General features: G+C 41.7%; 3 protein-coding genes across 4 annotated transcripts in view; 2 read left to right on the plus strand and 1 right to left on the minus strand.

The window, feature by feature from the left end:
• The window catches only part of qars1 (glutaminyl-tRNA synthetase 1), a 12,813-nt gene extending 6,862 nt beyond the window's left edge, over nt 1-5,951 (minus strand). Inside the window, exons 1-15 of the mRNA XM_050063891.1 lie at nt 5,753-5,951; nt 5,252-5,402; nt 3,921-4,030; nt 3,734-3,809; nt 3,574-3,638; nt 3,432-3,485; nt 3,022-3,085; nt 2,854-2,928; nt 2,628-2,713; nt 2,449-2,535; nt 2,273-2,372; nt 1,540-1,618; nt 1,215-1,454; nt 1,012-1,104; nt 771-908 (exon numbers count right to left, since the gene is read on the minus strand). Of these exons, the coding sequence (XP_049919848.1) occupies nt 771-908; nt 1,012-1,104; nt 1,215-1,454; nt 1,540-1,618; nt 2,273-2,372; nt 2,449-2,535; nt 2,628-2,713; nt 2,854-2,928; nt 3,022-3,085; nt 3,432-3,485; nt 3,574-3,638; nt 3,734-3,809; nt 3,921-4,030; nt 5,252-5,402; nt 5,753-5,863 (1,529 nt within the window). The 5' untranslated portion in view covers nt 5,864-5,951. The remainder of the gene's footprint in view (nt 1-770; nt 909-1,011; nt 1,105-1,214; nt 1,455-1,539; nt 1,619-2,272; nt 2,373-2,448; nt 2,536-2,627; nt 2,714-2,853; nt 2,929-3,021; nt 3,086-3,431; nt 3,486-3,573; nt 3,639-3,733; nt 3,810-3,920; nt 4,031-5,251; nt 5,403-5,752) is intronic.
• A 229-nt stretch (nt 5,952-6,180) lies between these two features.
• On the plus strand, nt 6,181-10,745 carry ogg1 (8-oxoguanine DNA glycosylase). Of its 2 annotated transcripts, none has more exons than XM_050065045.1 (7): nt 6,181-6,683; nt 8,342-8,604; nt 8,704-8,883; nt 9,913-10,091; nt 10,181-10,328; nt 10,421-10,470; nt 10,548-10,745. In XM_050065045.1, exons 1-7 carry the CDS (start codon nt 6,574-6,576, stop codon nt 10,743-10,745), a joined length of 1,128 nt encoding a protein of 375 aa, XP_049921002.1. In that variant the 5' UTR covers nt 6,181-6,573. The 2 variants fall into 2 exon arrangements, with proteins under 2 accessions (XP_049921002.1, XP_049921000.1); XM_050065043.1 differs by having other exon boundaries at nt 6,185-6,683; nt 8,243-8,604.
• The window catches only part of LOC126402790 (proline-rich transmembrane protein 3), a 32,981-nt gene continuing 25,155 nt past the window's right edge, over nt 10,647-18,472 (plus strand). Inside the window, exon 1 of the mRNA XM_050065040.1 lies at nt 10,647-10,765. Within this exon, the coding sequence (XP_049920997.1) occupies nt 10,761-10,765 (5 nt within the window). The 5' untranslated portion in view covers nt 10,647-10,760. The remainder of the gene's footprint in view (nt 10,766-18,472) is intronic.

Below are 18,472 nucleotides of genomic sequence, written 5' to 3' on the forward strand. Positions count from 1 at the left end.
TATTTCATTGTCTATTTTAGTATTTTATTTATATCTTCATCTTTATCTCTTGTTTCCATTCATGCTGTATTTCTATTTCTACTTTGCACGGAGCATTGGAACAAAAACAATTTCCCCCCGGGGATTAATAAAGTATTCTGAATCTGAATCTGAATCTGAATCTGAAACGGTTTCTCTAAAAACGGAAAAGTCTGTCCTTTGTGTTTTAAAAAACTTCTGTGTTTATATGACAACGCTATTGAAATTATCCCCGTTCACACGGAGCCGCAAAATCTACTGGAAACGCTGTAGTATGCACGCCAGGCCAATGGGTGGCAGTGTCAATTTGCAAAGCAACACCACGGCATGACGCCATGCGCCTGCGCTGAAGCGCCTTTCTAAAACAAAGAAGACACAATGGCGAAAGCATGCACAGAGAACTTTGTCTGGATGGAGGACGAGGTGGAGTTGCTACAGTAACAGATCTACACTTCACTTCAAATCAACAGGGTGAGCAGCACAAACAGAGCTCGGCATTGTTGTTGTGATGGTCGACTTTCCCGCGCGTGCCTAGTGACTGGAACCGTAATGCGCATGTGCGAAAAGTCTCCGTTTTCAGAGGAACTACATATTGCAAGTTTACATGACAACGGAGACGCTGCCGTTTCCAAAAAGCTAATTTTTACAGCCCTTTATTAACATTCATTACAAGACAGACTGTTTTGTAAAGTAAAGTAATATAAATGATTACAGTAAATAACTAACAGACAGGAAACAAGTGGCCATTTTACCTGACAACGCCGCTCTCTACCAGTTTGATGATTTTCCTCTTTGACACAACAGTGTAGGTGAGGTTCAAGCGGCCATATTCCCACTGCACAGGGCAGTACACATCCAGAGCATTACACAGCCAGAAATATGATGAACGCCTGTCACAAAAACACAAAGGAACCAATTCAGAACATTGAGAATGCGCTTGTGTGCCTCTAACAAAGATTATGATACAGCTGAGCAACAACGTGGTGTTTATACCTGGCCTGAAACTCTTTGGTACACAGTGAGTGTGTGATGTTTTCAATAGAGTCACACAGACAGTGGGTGTAGTCGTAAGTGGGGTAAATGCACCTGCAGAGAAAGATAAGAAACAAATGTTAATAAAACTTGTGAGATTCATGTGAGAAAGAAAGTATTTAGATGAAACTACATGGCTGAAAAAAGAGCTCAAGTTTTCATACCATTCATCTCCTGTCCGGTGATGCGGCGTGTACTTGATCCGGTATGCCACGGGGTCCGTCTTCCCGTCCTCCATGACCATCTTCATCCTGAGCGTAGCCTCTCCCTCAGCAAATATCCCCTTCTTCATCCTCTCGAACAACACCAGGGACTCCTCAATGGGTCGGTCTCTCCAGGGGGATGGAGGAGCGTTATAGCCCTTCAGTTCCTCCCCTTTCTGGTGGCACACATACGCATGACCCCTGAGGGAATACAAAGAAAAGAATACAGCATCATCTACAATTATGTGCACAGTTAACATCATACATGCAGAGTTCCCCAACCCACCTACGAATAAGATCCACAGCGAGGTCGTAGAGTTGCTGAAAGTTGTCCGATGCGTGCGTGACTTCGTACGGTTTGTAGCCTGTGTGATAAAGGAATACTGATAAGAAAAATATATTCAAGAATGTAGAGTACCTGAAGCTTTCCATTCATTTCCAACCACTTATCAAGGGCCAGGTTGCAGGGGCAGCAGGCCAAGCAAAGCACCCCAGACGTCCCTCTCCCCAGCAACACTTTCCAGCTCCTCCTGGGGGATCCCGAGGCGGCGTTCCCAGGCCAGATGAGATATGTAATCCCTCCAGCGTGTTCTGGGTCTGCCCCGGGGCCTCCTACCAGTGGGACGTGCCCAGAACACCTCTAACAAGATGCCTGAACCAACTCAATTGACCCCTTTCGACATGAAGGAGCAGCAGCTCTACTCAGAGCTCCCTCCGGATGTTCAAGCTCCTTACTCTATCTCTAAGGCTGAGCCCAGCAATCTCATTCTTTCGGTCACTACCCAGAGCTCATGACCATAGGTGAGGGTTGGGACGTAGATGGACCAGTAAATCAAAAGCTTTGCCTTCTGGCTCATCTCCCTCTTCACGGCAACGGTCCAGTACAGGGCCCACATCACTGCAGAAGCTGCACCAAACTGCTGATCCATCCCACGCTCCATTTTACCCTCAATGGTGAACAATAACCCAAGAACAATCCCTCGCTTGAGCCTTCATCACATCAAAATAATCAAACTCACCAAGCCACTCCACCATGTCCTTGATAGCAGTGAAGTATTTTTCCTCCTCTTTTTCTGGATTGGTGTCGTCATACCTCAAGAAACAAATCCCGTTGTTTGCCTACAGGAAGAAACAAGGTTAAAAAAAACACTAAACAGCTCATGTGTTGATGATAAGAGGACAGACAAACACGCACCTTTGCATAGCCAAAATTGAAGTTGATAGCTTTGGCGTGTCCAATGTGAAGGATTCCATTGGGCTCAGGAGGAAAACGTGTCCGAATCTTCAGGAAAGGAAAGGAGAAAAATCAATACACATAGTCACATTCAAACTGACGCTTTTCATCTCTACATGTAACACACAAAGTTTTTGTACCTGCCCTCCAGTGTACTCCAAGTGCTTTTTAAGCAATTCCATTGTTTTCGGTGTGACCACATAGCCCTCAGTTTTATAGTTCTCTCCTGTGTGATGGAAGGTGAGGATAAAAGATCAACGTACACAGAAAGTAAATCCTTTTCACTGCTCTGAATGGAGAGTGAGAAACAAAAAGCAACACGCAGAGATGCAACTTCATCTCATAGTTCAGGTGGTGCTCTCTCACCTGGTTTATGGAACTTCAGTGCTTCTCCTCTGAGCTGCTCCATTAGCGACTTTCCCTCGCCAGACATCACCTCACCTAAACAACCAACACGCACAGTTTAAAAAACACCAAACACAAACAGAAAATTAAATTAACTTTAATCTGCCGTCAACTTTGTCTGCTGCTTACCATTCACTGCCACATCCTCCTTCTTCGCCTTTACCTCATTCTCTGCGACTTTGGCCTTCTGGGGCTGCAAAAGAATTAAATATTAACCACGGATGTTTTTTTGGTAAATGATAAAAGGGACTGTCCACTGTCATATTTGTATAGTAAATGTGAAGCTACAACCAGTAGCTTAGCATAAGACTGGAAACAAGGGGAAACAGCTAGCTGGCTCTAGACGGAGGTAACAAAATCCGCCAACAAGCACCTCTGAAGTTCTCCAGTTAACACTTTATATTTATTTTGTTTAATCTGCACAAAAAGCAAAGTTTAAAAATGACAAGTTGTGATTTTACAGAGGGTTATGTACTGGACTACTATCATATTACCCCAAAATATAAAACTATTCCTTTAAATAATGTGATGCTTGTTACCTTAGGTTTCTTCTCCAGGTCGGCCTCTGTCTTGGGTCCTAACAGGTGCAGGACCTTTAAGACCAAAGCTAGAGTTAGTTACAAACACTATTCGATCACAATGACAGTCTCAGTTAATAATATTCTCTTTGTCAATACACACCTGCATGTCCACTTCGTTTTTTACAACCTTTCCATCAGCCCATTTCAGGGCAGAGCGTGCCTCTCCTGCAGCAGACACAAAAGCTCAGTGAGACACTTTCTCCATGTGCTAGGCTTTAATGGTATGACAAATATTTAACAAGGTAAGTGCGGCATCATACCCATTAGCAGTCCCATGTTGAAGTGGTACCTCTCCTTTAACAGCTGCTCCTTGTGCTTCTTGATCACTGACTCCACCTGCACAACATTCCACTGTCACTGAACACACCACGCCCAGCGAAGCTTGTATTAAAAAAAAAGAAAAAAAAAAGAGACATAGTTCCGGCCAACGCAAGCTCATGCACTTACTGCATCTTCAACCTGCTCTGGTGTGATGACCACACCCACTCCACATGCCTCTTCAAATGCCTTCTGGTTGATGGGGTCCTGAGGATGACTCTTCACAAATTCCAGTGCAGCTACAAAAAAAAGAGGGGGAGAAGAAATGAATGGAGCAGGAAGCCATTCCCTACAGACAGTCAGTCATATCCACAAATTTATCTTATTCATTTGGGCAGTACATATAATCAGGCTGGCACTCATTCATTCTGCTTCATCCTATGCTCTCAATGCTTCCCCAACATCTTTCAGAATAAGCATTAGGTCTAATGTCAGGACACTTTTCACAGCATATTTTACATTCATAAAATGTATTGAATTGAATATACTTTATGTCAAACATTTGAAATTACTATGCATACGTAAAAAAGAATATTAACATAACAGTGAATGTATAACACATTTAATATAAGCAACATAAATTAGTCCTTCTGCCACTCCACTCTAATCCATTAATGCACAATTAACCTCCTCACCCGAGCATCCATCCCCACAACCAAACCTTCTTTTCATGCTCTTCATACACCCAAAATATAAAAACAGACAACCAACAACAACATTATCACCTTCAGCGTGCTTTCTGCTCCTTTTGTACAGCACTTGAGTAATGTGAGTAATTTTTAAATGTGCTTTATAAATAAATTTAAGTTGAGTTTAGTCATTTCTATACTTCCCAAAAAGTATATATATATACATATATATATATATATATATATGTATGTATATGTATTATTTTAAACTGTCTGATATTTTTCCTTTGTCTGATTTCTTTCTCTTGTCCATTCCACAAAAGCACACCGCAAATAGATATACACAGATCTTTAGGGTTGGTGTGAGCACTACATTTTTTCAGATTAAATCTTCCTATAACCCCCATCTCTGTCCAAAAACAGTCTCTGTATATCGCCTGGAGGCTGATTATTTCTTGCTTTGTACATTATTTGTGCAGCCTTAAATTCCACCAGATCCATTAATTTCAATGCTCGTGACTTTTTAAACAAATTGTTTATGTTCCCAATATCCAACATCGTTTACTATCCTTATAGCTCTTTTTTTTAGTATGCATAACGACTGGAGGGGTGATTTTGTGGGTCTTGCCCCACCGAAAAATCCAGATGCATATCGTGTTGAGTCCTGATTGAATCTAGGTATACAACACACTATATTTTGTGTGTGAGCAGTGGTGGGTCAATGAATGCAATGAAATGATCAAAACTGTTTTCATGGATCTTTCCATTTGAAACATACATGATGATATACGTCAGTCAGGTTGCCATATGTCAAAAAGTGTCAGAAATTACCTGCCAGCTGTAGCTCTGTGCAGATTTTGCACTGAGCTATACTGTCTGAGAGGAATGCCAGGCGTTTGGTGTCTTTAAGGCGAGAGGCCACATTGTACAGTAATGTACCCATGGCTTTGTCCACTCCTGATGCCCCACGGACACGCTGGGCCTGTTAAAACCAATGAGAAAACACCAGAGTCAATCTCTTGTCTTTCAAAATGTCAACAGCCAATGGACTGTGTTACAGTCATAGAGTAAGTGTTATCACTGATAAGACAGTTTGCAAACAACCTTATGAATGTGAAAATGAAAGTGTAGTGACCGTGCCACAACAACTACCCAAAAGTTATGAGAAACACATCCAAAGCACGCCACCTCTCAACCTTTAGTCAGAGCCCCTTTAAAAAGTGCAGAAGAACTAAGTATGGATAAAACAAGTGAGCTATAAAGGGACTGTCAGTCACATTTCACAGCTGCCTCTCCAGGAAGTTGAGTTGCCCCACATACGTTGGCTCGTACCTGATTGATTGCTTCACTCAGGGCGGAAGTCAGCGCTTCATTTTTCAGCGTTTCTTTCGCTTTCTGCTCACTGAGCCCAATGGAAGTGAAAAGTGCCACCGTATCCGCCATTATCACACCGTATTCACCGGCTAAATCAGAGCCACTCGGACACGCCACCTCCACACACGACTTTTCTTCTCCGAGAGAGACCGAGGGTCGACTTCCTGTACACTTCAAAGAAAAAATGAGCTACAAAAATATTAGCCAATAGGAAACCGCGGGCTTGGATAGTATTAACCAATCGTCAATGAGTTTGATTAAAGTGACCGCCCACTATGAGCGAAAGAGCCAATCGGCAGTTGTGTTGACACCGGTAAGGGAGGGCTCCCGGAATCTGTAATGTTGCATCAGATTGACATTTCGGTAATTTCTAATAACTATTAACATGACGTGAAGACCCTAAAATAATAAAGTTTATGTAAAGAGAACATTTTTAATTATAAATACCAAAACTTTTTACTTTTCGAAAGCTTTTTTCCCTCAAATAAGGGCAGTTATCCAACACGGTGTAAGGTCTTTGTTGTCCATCATTGTCGACGCTACCTAAAACTACTCCGTGAAAGTTATTTACACTGACTGTTGTTAGTATCAACTGTACATTCAAATTGTAGCTCCCTGTGAAAGCATTTTACATGAAGTTTAGGGCTTATATTACTCTGCCACAGCTACTGGGTCACACTAAGATGAGTTTTATAATGTCGGGACACTGTGGTAGGTAAGTATACGCCTGTTTTAACCTCTGAACAGGCAGGAGGGTAACTGTTAGCATCAAAACAGTTATGGCCAAACATGCGGTGCTTTCATCTGGGGCAAAGATGTGGAGATCTCTGGCCTGTGCAAAGTCAGAGCTGCTTCTGGATCTCACTCTTGCCTGTGGACAATCTTTCCGGTAAGTTTGTCAAAGTCACGTGAACTCTGTCAGCATCATGAGCAACAGGACAGTTGGACAGTTGCACAGTGCTATGTTAATGTTTTAGCACCCCTGGTCCTTTCAACATTTTGAGCAAAATCAGTGTATCATTTTTGTTTTGTACAATTTTAGAGTGAAAAAAGGAAAGGAACACCATGCAAAAATTAAGGCACCCCAAAACATTTGAGCTTTTAACAGGGTCTCAGGTCTTAATGAGCTTGTTAGGGCTATGGCTTGTTCACAGTCATCATTAGGAAAAGTCAAGTGATGCAAATTTCAAAGCTTTATAAATACTATAGCTGCCTAGCACTCTGAAAACTAAAATAATTGATTCCCACAAAGCAGGAGAATGCTATAAGAAGATAGCAAAATGTTTTCAGGTAGTTGTTCCCTCAGTTCGTAATATGATTAAGAAATGGCAGTGAACAGGAGCTGTGGAGGTCAAGTTGAGGTCTGGAAGACCAGGGAAACTTTCAGAGAGCTGCTCGTAGGACTGTTGAAAAGGCAAATCAGAACTACTGTTTGACTGCAAAAGACCTGCAGGAAAATTTATCAGATTCTGGAGTTGTTGTGCACTGTTCTACTGTGCAGCTACACCTGCACAAATGTGATCTTAACGGAAGAGTCATCAGAAGAAAACCTATCCTATGTCCTCACCAGAAAATCAGAAGTTTGCAAAGGAACATCTAAACAAGCCTCTTGTTTTTTGTGAAACAAGTCCTGCAGACTGATGAATTCAAAATAGAACTTTTTGGAAGCAATGAGCAAAGGTATGTTTGGAGAAAACAGGCTGCAGAACTTCATAAAAAGAACACCTGTCCAGCTGTTAAACACGAAGGTGGATGGCTCGTGCTTTGGGCTAGTGTTGCAGCCAGCGGCACGGGGAATATTTTGCGGATAGAGAGAAGAATTGTTTCAATGAAATTCCAGCAAGTTCTGGAAGCAAATATCACAGCATCTGTAAAAAAGCTGAAGATGCAACAGGACAATGATCCCTAACACTTCTCGATATCCACAGTGGACAACCTCAAAAGGCACAAGCTGAAGGTTTTGCCGTGGCCCTTACAGTCTCATGACCGAAACATTATCAAAAATCTGTGGATAGACCTCAAAAGAGCAATGCATGCAAGATGGCCCAAGAATCTCTCAGAACTAGAAGCCTTTTGCACAAAGAATGGGTGAAAATCCCTCAAACAAGAACTGAAAGACTCATAGCTGGTTACAAAAAGTGTTTAGAAGCTGTGATACTTGACAAAGGAAGCACTAAGTACTGACCATGCAGGGTGCCCAAACTTTGGCTTCAGGCCCTTTTCCTTTTTTGTTATTTTGAAACTGTAAAAGATTGAAATTAAAAAAAGTAATCTGGCTTAAAATACTGAAGAAATGTGTCATATTTAACTTCACGCCTTTTGGAAATCAGGTCCATCTTTTACTTGCTTGGCACACTAAACAGCAGGGGTGCCCAAACCTTTGCATGCCACTGTACCTGTGATACAGTTCAGATCCTCATCTTTGTATTAACACATCTCAACCCACAGCTGGAGAGAAACTGCAGAGGGCCACTGGACCGGAGTGATGGGAGGACGAGTTTGGACTCTGACTCAGACAGATGACACCCTTTGGTACCATGTTTACAGAAGCCAAAGCATGCCAGAAGATGGAAGTGACAGGAAGAGGAGAGCTGGTGTTTCTCTCCAGATGGAAAACAAGTCAGAGAAGAGATTCAAAGGAGTTTTGAAGAAGGAGGAGGAGGCGGTGGCTGTGACTTCAGTGCAGGACACTGAAGAGGAAGAGGAGATGCTGAGAGATTACTTCCAGCTGAATGTGAAGCTGGGGGATCTGTACAAAGAATGGGGAGCAGCAGACCCCCACTTCAAGCGCATTGCAGACATCTTCACAGGTCAGTGTGTGATTGCATGATACCACTTATCATTACAATGTAAGTAACGACTGATCCAGTGTTTGTTTTATGAAATTAATTTATTTTTTATTTTCCCAGGTGTGCGAATGCTGCGCCAGGACCCCACTGAATGTCTGTTTTCCTTCATTTGCACCTCCAACAACCACATCTCTCGTATCCAGGGCATGGTGGAGAGGCTGTGTCAGGCTCTGGGTGCCCCGCTGTGCCAACTGGATGAAGCCTCTTATTACAACTTTCCTTCCCTGTCTGCACTTGCAGGTACTATATGGGATTTTTTGCCTTTACTTGATAGGACAGCTATAGCGTGAAAGGAGGAGAGAGAGGGGGGATGCCGAGGGTTGGAATCGAACCCACAGCCGCTGCAGCAAGGATACAGCCTTTGTATTTGGGGCGTCTGCTGTTTCAGGTGGCACATTTGTAGCCATGAAGTTGATGGCACTATTTTATTTTGTCTAGCCGCATGTTTACCTCGGTGTGGGGTTTTCCTGACAGTTCTGCCGTGGCCGTTAAACAACCCCGGTCACACATTTTACTTGTATTTAGGAAGATATTGTACCGCCCGAGGTCTTTGTACTAAGTTTTAGTAGCCTAGTGTCACACTCAGTTTCCCTGTGTAATTGGTCTTATTTTAGTGTATAATAGAGCTCATGAGTGTCAAGGATCATTCACTTATTTGGATGTTTCTTTGTGAGGAAACACACGACAGAAGAGGTACTATATTCTTTTTCCACAGATCCTTCAAGTGTCAGTGGTGCAGGGTTCACAGTTGCATCGGGTTTCTTGGGTCCCCAGTGATATAATTCGTCCCTTCACTTGTGCTGATAGTGCAAATGGTTCAATGGTAGAAAATCCAACCAGGAGGAGTTGGTTTTTGTTCTGGTCAGTGCAACAATGCCTGGTCAATGCCTGTCATTGAAAGCCTACTATCCAGCCTCTGTTATATGAAAGTAGAATTATAAGATCAATGCTTTGGTTTAGAGCTGAATGGTGGATAAATCTTACTGCAGGGTCTGTGACAAATGCGTTGAAACTTTTATTTCCTTCCTCAAATGCCCAAATATTTCAGACAACTGTATACAAGTTTGTTTATTTGTTCGTCATTTCCACATTCACAGTAAATGTAAATCAAATGTTGCTTCCCACAAATCAAGGTGCTAAAACATATTACACAAATTACAGCACAGGCACACACATACACACAGGAAAAATAAACAGGAAATGAACAATATTCATATTAGATTTATTTGCTGATCATAGCTGTGTTGTTTTCTACATTGTAATTGGCAGACAACAGCGTGGAGGCACGTCTCAGGGATCTCGGTTTTGGATACAGGGCTCGGTTCCTTCAGCAGAGCGCGAAGCAGATTTTGGACACCCATGGGCTCCAGTGGCTTGATGGTCTACGCAGTGTCCCGTATCTGCTGGCCCGTGATGCTCTGCGTACTCTGCCCGGTGTGGGCACCAAGGTAGAGCAGGAAAAGAACCTGTTGGCCTCTTATATTTTTCATGTGCTTGTAACAGTAGCATGTAATGAAGCCTGTGTGTCTTCCTGTAGGTGGCAGACTGTGTATGTCTGATGTCCCTCGATAAGGCAGAGGCCGTGCCCATAGACACACACGTGTGGCAGATTGCTAAACGTGACTACAACTACGGCTCTGGCAACGGACAAAAGAGCATCACAGATAAACTGCACAGAGATCTTGGTCAGTATTCATGCACCTCATCAGTAGTAATGATTGTAAATACAGAGTAAAGATTCTCTAAACACAGTGTCCAATGTAATATTTCCGCACAGGGGATTTTTTCAGAAAACTGTGGGGACCTTATGCTGGTTGGGCACAGTCGGTGAGTGTCATCAGGCTGTCTGTCACGTCTCGTAGAGTCTGTCTGCTATATACTCACAGTGTCTTCATCTGTCTTAGGTGTTGTTCTGTGCCGACCTCAAGAAGTTCCAAAAGCTGAAAGAAATGCCACATCTGAAGGAGCCAAAGAAAGAGGAGGATGGTGAAGAAGAAATAAGGCCAGTGAGCAAGAAAGCAAAAATTAAGAAGGAAGAAAATGGAACTGTGAAGAACACGAAAACTAAATCAGCACGTCACAAGAACGCAAAGACGTCATGAGAACATGAGAGTGATATGAGGTAAACAACCCTCTCACGTCAGGTTTCACATCAGAATACTGTGCTGCATATTTTTAATTAAAAAAATATTGGAATGAAATATATAAACGGTATATTTGTCGTGGTATAAAACTAATGAGTGCAAGATTCTCAGGGTTTTCCTTCACATGTGTTTATGTTTACTGTGACCTCTTCCTTGTCTACCTTCATATGAGTTCAACACTAGAATACAAATACAGCACACCGGTGACTTTTTCACAATAAAGACGACATAACTCATGCTCTTTCTTTGTGCATAAATGTTGCCAGGAGAGGCCCCTAGGTGGCAGTATGTATTTGAAGTTATTGCTCTCCAAGATAGTGTCACATAATGGGCTGTTTGCTTTCGTCAGACTTTTTTTTTTTTGTATGGGAACAACAAATTTCCCTTTTCCCTGCGTGAATACTTTCTGCTAAGCCCCCTGGCTCCTGTTACACCACGCACCGACACGTCATGGCATCTGCATGCACGTCTGAAAAGGTCACAGGACGCCAAAATGGTGTGTTGCATTTCTCCAGTGCATTCCCTGCATGAAAATAGTATGTGTTAGTGTCGGATCATAAAAGGCTGTTTGAATGGTTGTTGAAGTGTCATGGTGACTGTATGTTTATCTATAGGCATTAGTTGACTGTGTCAGCTGGTCTTTTTATAGCAGGGATTGCAGTTATCTGCTGTCACTGCTCGCGGGCTGTGGGACTCTGGTGACAACGTGGACATGTCTCCTCGGGTGTGTGACCTACTAGTGTCCCTATACGACAACAACAGTGCAATATTTTAGTTTAAAATATACAGAGAAAAATAATTCTAAAATGTGCCTATCAATTGTCTTTCTTACCCTAATTTGAAAGCATATTTTCTGACATGTTGGTGTAAGTGAGCAGGTGCATCATGCATGTAGTTGTTGTGTGTCCCTGTGTGCATGTCTTCCATCCATAGATGACGTTTTGATTTGTGGATGTGTGTGCAGCCATGCGTGTTAATGAATATGTGAGTCAGCTTTCATCCCCACTCTCCGTTGAGCTGGACAGAAGCCGGGGCCCAGCTTTAGGGCAGAGTCACAGTGAAGAAGAAGAGCAGAGTAAAAATAGAGCTGAGAGAAGAGGAATATTATTTTGTGTTTTGTAAAAGACAGGGAGAGGTGGAAGTGTGCTGGAGGTGGGGGACATGAATTTGAAAGAAAAAGCCATGCGTGCACGCAAGTCGACACACAAATACTGAAACAGCACACGCATTATGTAAGAGATGGGTCTCAGCTTGTGTCGTGCCCTCGGGAACTACTCAGTTGAAAGGACATCTCTCTTCGTGTCTGCTTTGTCTCAGAGGGCTTCACTGCTTCCTGCACCTACCAGGGGGCGCCATTTTTGGAGATCCGGCAAAATGGGAAGGGCCTCTCGGATATTTCCAGATGTGCAGCAGCAAGGTTGAATTTGTTTGTCTCTGAGTGACAGAATATAAGAGGTGGTTTTGCGGTTGACCTATTGTCAAGTGTGAGAGTGTGCTGTCCAATTTGAGTGCTCTCAGAGTGGTTGACACGCAGAAAATCACAGTGTTTGGAATTTTATACACAACAATCATAATATTGTAGTTTTTCCCCAGAAAATTATGGATAAAACAATCAAATGGTTATTTGTCTTATCTGTTTTTGGTTAATACAGTGATTCAGATGCCTGACAAATCAAGGAACATGTGTCACACTGATGCAGAAGTTATGTAAAAATTGCCACATAGCTATCCTGCTCGATGATTTGCAACATTGCCCATATGGCCTAATTTGGCAAGAGATAATTAAGAGATAACTGCCATGATATAAAAATAGTAAGACAGACAAACAGATAGACAGAGATGGATGTTAGATAGATAGATTGATAGAAAGATAAAGAACTATAAATCCTGCCAACGCTAACTGTCTGTCTGTCTATCTATCTATCTATCTATCTATCTATCTATCTATCTATCTCTCTAGGCTAGTCGATGCTGTGCTGTATATGATCTCCTATTGATTTAAGGTGCTTAATTAGATGAGTCCAAAGGAAGGCAATCCAGAAAAATATAGTAAAATGAGGAAGTTAAATATTGAAAAGCCTTATTGTACTGGTTATATCAGTTAAAGAGCCAACGTGTTTCGAACACTGCAGGTTTTCGCAGGGCTTTCAAAACATACAACACAGATATGGCCCCAGCTTTCTGGATCCATCAACCGGATGTTTAAAATACCCTGGTCTCAATGAGGAAATAGACTTCACATGTTTTTGTGATTTCTCATTATTCTCTACAAGCTTTGCCATTCTTCTCACAGCCCATGGGTTAATATAGGTGTGTATATATTTAATAAAAATTCTGGGTATCTCATCTCATGTCACTGTGTTTTTTATTAATTTATTTTTTCATTATTGTCTATTTGTCTCACCTGTCATGTCATTATATGGGTCATGTGATGACCTCTGATTGGCTCCTGCCAGGGTTAGGGTTAGGGCTCTTTTAATGATTAAGCCGCTACAGTAAAAGCTTTTTGATATTTCCTTCCTCATTTTTCTGTATTTTTCGGAGTGCCTGGATTACCTTCCTGTGGATCCTGTTGTTTCCCGTTCTCCATGAGCACCCTACACAAGATTTTGAACGACTGCACAGTTTCGTTGACACTGTCTGGAATGTCAGTGCATGAATTTGATTGTATACTTATTAATGAAGTCATAGTTAAGGGAGGGTTTTGCCCTCTGTATTGAATTACATGAGAGGAGCAGAACATTAGAAACTCCTCTCAGTGTAATGCAGACCAGTACAGCACCACCACTTAGAGGAAACTCAAAGCTAAAATATAGAATTATGCAACAGTTTTAAAAAATCCTGATCATTCCAGGCATCGTCAAAGTAGAATTTATGGCAGTTGCATTGAATTGCATTACATTGCACAGGTGTTCCTAATAAAGTGGCCACCGAGTCTGTGCATACATACAAACAGTTAAGGTGCAGTATGTAACTCTAGGAAAAGATAGTAGTCTTATTCCCAGGTCACTTTGGATCAGTGGTTCGGTGCGACTACTGACCAAATGAGTGAGATGCTACAATGAACTCTCTTTCTTCAGAATTCCATACTGAGCCTTTAAAAGCATGTCAAATTTAGGAATGTATGTTCAATTGTGTATTAAAGATGAATGTCTGGGGATGTATATAATTGTTGAGTAAGATAATGGATAATAATAACAATTTAAAAAAGAACACAATCATGGTCGTAATTCAAAAGTGTAAATCTCTGACAACTTCATATGTTTTCATAGTGATTTAATGTGGCCATTTATATTACAGCTAACCATATTTGTCAAAGGATAATCTTTGGAAAATGTTATTATTGTATCATTAAAAGACAATTTAAAATAATTTGATAGAGTTCTTCATATCCAGGCTCTGTGGAGGTCTTTATCCCCTTTGAGCCCAAAAATGGTCTCCATGCACATCCTCACTCTGCCTACCACTTGAAATAATGGATATTATTATTCCTGAATAGTTACAGATGTATTATATAACAGCATCTGATACAATACCTAAGATGGATAAAATGTAAAGAGTGTTGTGTTGATTCACCTTAGATGTGGTGAAACCCAATGCTGCTGGAGACAGCCTTGGGGGGAGCCTGGGGGGACGGGGGGGAAGGCAGTCCCCACATGGAAGTCTGTCTTTGAGGCCCAGAGTTGGGGAGATTATTCTTTGGTGTCTAGACAACCATAGGGTGAGGGGAAAGCCACAGAGAGAAAATACTGCGCGTACAGAGCTGGCAGAGGCATTTTAGATCTGAAGCTTTCCTGCCTCGTGTGTGCGGATGGACGTGAGCATATGAAGGTCTTGGCTGTTCTTAATGAAAGAGGCTTATTTGTGGTGAAAATTAATACTTTCTACCATCTGATAGGATCCCCACTGGGCTGGCTGTGATTAAGGTTCAATGCCTTATAGATCAGGAGGAAGAAACAATTTCGTCTGCTCCGGGGTTGAATTTCAGAGCCCCTACCAGGATCAATTCATATGACTAACTGGAATGTATTCACCACATTCCTGGACAAAGATGGTATAGAAACACTATCCAATGTATATATGGATGAGGGATAGCATGATTCCCATGTGTGGTTTTGCTGTGTGTCAGCGTCAGCGCAGCTAACTCCCTCCTTTTAAAGTAATTGTTCATTTAGTGGCATGCTTTAAATACTGCTGCCCTCTCACTTTATTTAAAGCCTGCTAAAAATTCCCATATGCATCAATAGCTGTCAGTCGAATGCAATACATGTACGTGCTGGTTACTGGGCTGACCTGCTTTAAGTTGTGTGGGCGATGTTATTCTCGGTTACAAGGAAAATTAAAATGATTAAATTCAAAATGAGAAAATAAAGATGACTAATTTGATAGGTATTGAAAATTTTCTTGAGGAGGGCAACGCCTGGTGAGGCTTCTCTGTGTGGAATGTGCAGGCACCCACTATAAATCCTCCTGAGAGACCCTGTGTCCTAATATGAGGACATCACATTTTGGGTTTACTTGACCTTATACTTCATTCTGATTAACTTAGACCTGTTGTCCTTGTTGGTGGACACATTAGTGGTAGTAATGGCACGTTCCAGGCAACCTGTAACTCGTGTGTTTACAGCCTTCTACCCGTGAAAGTGCACTGGAATGGCAGTCAAACCTGTAACTTACCACCCGAGAACACGTACCAGATCGATGTACTCCCAGTTACGCTTTCTGACTTCACACAGCCCTCTAAACCAATTATCTTACTCCTCTAAACAACAATGGCAGCCCTATGGATGCGGTGTTGATGCAGGTGATACACAGTCAGAAATGGACATAAAATAACCCTAATGTTAATGCATTATTGGCAGCTGCTCTAACAGCTGGTTTCCAGTGCAAGAATAAATCAATACAAAATACGTTTCCAAACACAGATCCACAGATAACGTAAAATAAAAAGTATAATAGCATCTGTGACCTTATGTGCTGCTCCTCCTCCTCTGTTTCGCTCAAATGAGGAAGGAACCGGCACCTTTGGTGACAGAAGTGACCATAAACAAACAAACCCCGTACAGTCCGCCTTGTTGCTTTGAGAGTTTGGCGTGACTTGCCTGGAACACTATGAAGTCGTGAGTCGTGACTTAGGGGCTCAGAAACTTGCCTGGAATGCAGCATAAGAGCACAGTACACTAATCCATGAAAAAACAAGATGGCAGCCATCAAGGTCCAAAACCTGACCACATTTTATGGTTGAAACTTGTTTATCTATGATTAATAATGTTTGTAGTTTGACAGTGGGACTAAATTATCATCTCTTGTGAGGACATCGGGACTTAATTATCGTCTCGTTTGAGGACATCGGGACTTAATTATCATCTGGTTTGAGGACATTGGGACTTAATTATTATCTCGTTTGAGGACATTTGGACTTTATTGTTGTCTCATTTGAGGACACTGGAACTTAATAATCATCTGGTTTAAGGACATTGGGACCTAATTATCGTCTCGTTTGAGGACATTGGGAGTTAATTTTCGTATTGTTTGAGGACATTGAAACTTAAATATCGTCTTGCTTGAGACATTGGGACTTAATTATCATCTCGTTTGAAGGCATTGGGACTTCAATATCATCTTGTTTGAGGACATTGGGACTTTATTATTGTCTCATTTGAGGACATTGGGACTTAATTATTGTCTCGTTTAAGGACATTGGGACTTAATAATCGTCTCGTTTGAGGACATTGGGACCTAATTATCGTCTTGTTTGAGGACATTGGGACTTATCTCGTTTGAGGACATTTGGACTCAATTATTGTCTCGTTTGAAGACATTGGGACTTAATTATTATCTCGTTTTAGGACATTGGGACTTAATAATCATCAGGTTTGAGGACATTGGGACCTAATTATCGTCTTGTTTGAGGACATTGGGACTTATCTCGTTTGAGGACATTTGGACTCAATTATCGTCTCGTTTGAAGACATTGGGACTTAATTATTATCTCGTTTGAGGACATTGGGACTTAATAATCATCAGGTTTGAGGACATTGGGACTTAATTATTATCTCGTTTGAGGACATTGGGACTTAATTATTATCTCGTTTGAGGACATTGGGACTTAATCATCAGGTTTGAGGACATTGGGACTTAATTATTATCTCGTTTGAGGACATTGGGACTTAATTATTATCTCGTTTTAGGACATTGGGACCTAATTATCGTCGCGTTTGAGGACATTGGGACTTATCTCATTTGAGGACATTTGGACTCAATTATCGTCTCGTCTGAGGACATTGGGACTTATCTCATTTGAGGACATTTGTACTCAATTATCGTCTCGTCTGAGGACACTGGGACTTAATTATTTTTGACAATGTTTAGTTTTTTTGTTCTTATCAGGTCCTACTGATCCCAAATAGCTAGGAGAAATTAAATATGCATACCAACAAAAGTTCAGGTCTCAGGAGGATAAAGGCTAATTCTTGCCTTGAGACTAATTTGGAGTACTGTTGGAAACTGGGTCAGGAGGACAAAGACACTTCATGTCAGGACATTAATTTTGAAAGAAAGGTCTAATTTTATTCAGTGAAGCAACATGAGACCACCAAAGTTCAAATTTCTCACTTATTTCATATGCAGTGTTCAGACACCACTGAGCTCACCGCTGAGCAGTGTGTTATACCTGGCCACATGCTCAACACTAATGGGGGGCAGCATTTTGCCTCCAAGCCAACTACTGAATAACAGCAGGGCAAGAGCACACGAAATTCAACCAAACTGCTGAAACTCTTGACAGCCAGTCAAAATACCACTGCTGTTTTATGATCTTCATGTGTGGCAGTTTTACCAAGACCATAAACCACATGAAATCTATATATCAACCCCATTTGGAAATGTTTTCTGTACAGTTTGTTCTGTTGGTAGTTGCACTGTCTGTGTTTCATGTGTCTCTCGGCTTTTTGACAGTCTTGGGATTTGGGGTTTTGGACCTCGGAGTTTCTGGCTTTGGAGACATTTTATCTTGGACTGAGACAATGATTTAAGATCATGGACTTGAACATTAATGAAGAGTAAATCTGTAAGATAGCATAGCCTATCTTAGCTTTGGTTGTATACCAGCACAAAATGGCTGACACAACCACACCAGTATATCGGATTTTGGACCTCTGATTGTCAGATTGTTATGTGGAGGACATAAAAGAGTGCTGACGTTTATGCTGGGAGAGATCGCAGGTATCCATGGATGTTTCAAGAGCACTGGATACAGCGTTGGAGGCAGGAACCCGTTCACCCCTATGAAAGTTGCTCATTGGCACATGAAGCCAAAAAAGATGGATGATTTTACACATACTAACATAAAAAACACTACCATTGGCGGAACACTTCAGAGCGCCATAGAGACACAGACTGTTCCACAACTACCATAGAAACAAACTCACACACTCACTCACTGCCTTGATGCACAATAGAAGAGGAGATATACAGACACAGTCATTATGAATGATAAAATTGATTTGTGGCTTGCATGGGAGCATGTGGAAAGCTAACCATATGATAAGAATGCAGAATTTCAGAACACACACCACACAATCAACTCACTACAATCGCACTGGTACAGTAGACAACAATGCACAGCACACAAGATAATAAGGCAGCAGCAGAACCCCCATAAATTCAGGCACGTTCAAAGGCCA

This window comes from Epinephelus moara, chromosome 16 (assembly GCF_006386435.1).
Source record: "Epinephelus moara isolate mb chromosome 16, YSFRI_EMoa_1.0, whole genome shotgun sequence".
Lineage (NCBI taxonomy): Eukaryota > Metazoa > Chordata > Actinopteri > Perciformes > Serranidae > Epinephelus > Epinephelus moara.

Excerpts from the sequence above, each read along its gene's own strand:
- ogg1 (XM_050065043.1), top strand. The coding sequence starts at position 6,574 with ATGGCCAAACATGCGGTGCTTTCATCTGGGGCAAAGATGTGGAGATCT. Across the intron at positions 8,884-9,912 it reads TTCCCTGTCTGCACTTGCAG|ACAACAGCGTGGAGGCACGT; the intron begins GTACTATATGGG and ends TGTAATTGGCAG. Across the intron at positions 10,329-10,420 it reads TAAACTGCACAGAGATCTTG|GGGATTTTTTCAGAAAACTG; the intron begins GTCAGTATTCAT and ends ATTTCCGCACAG.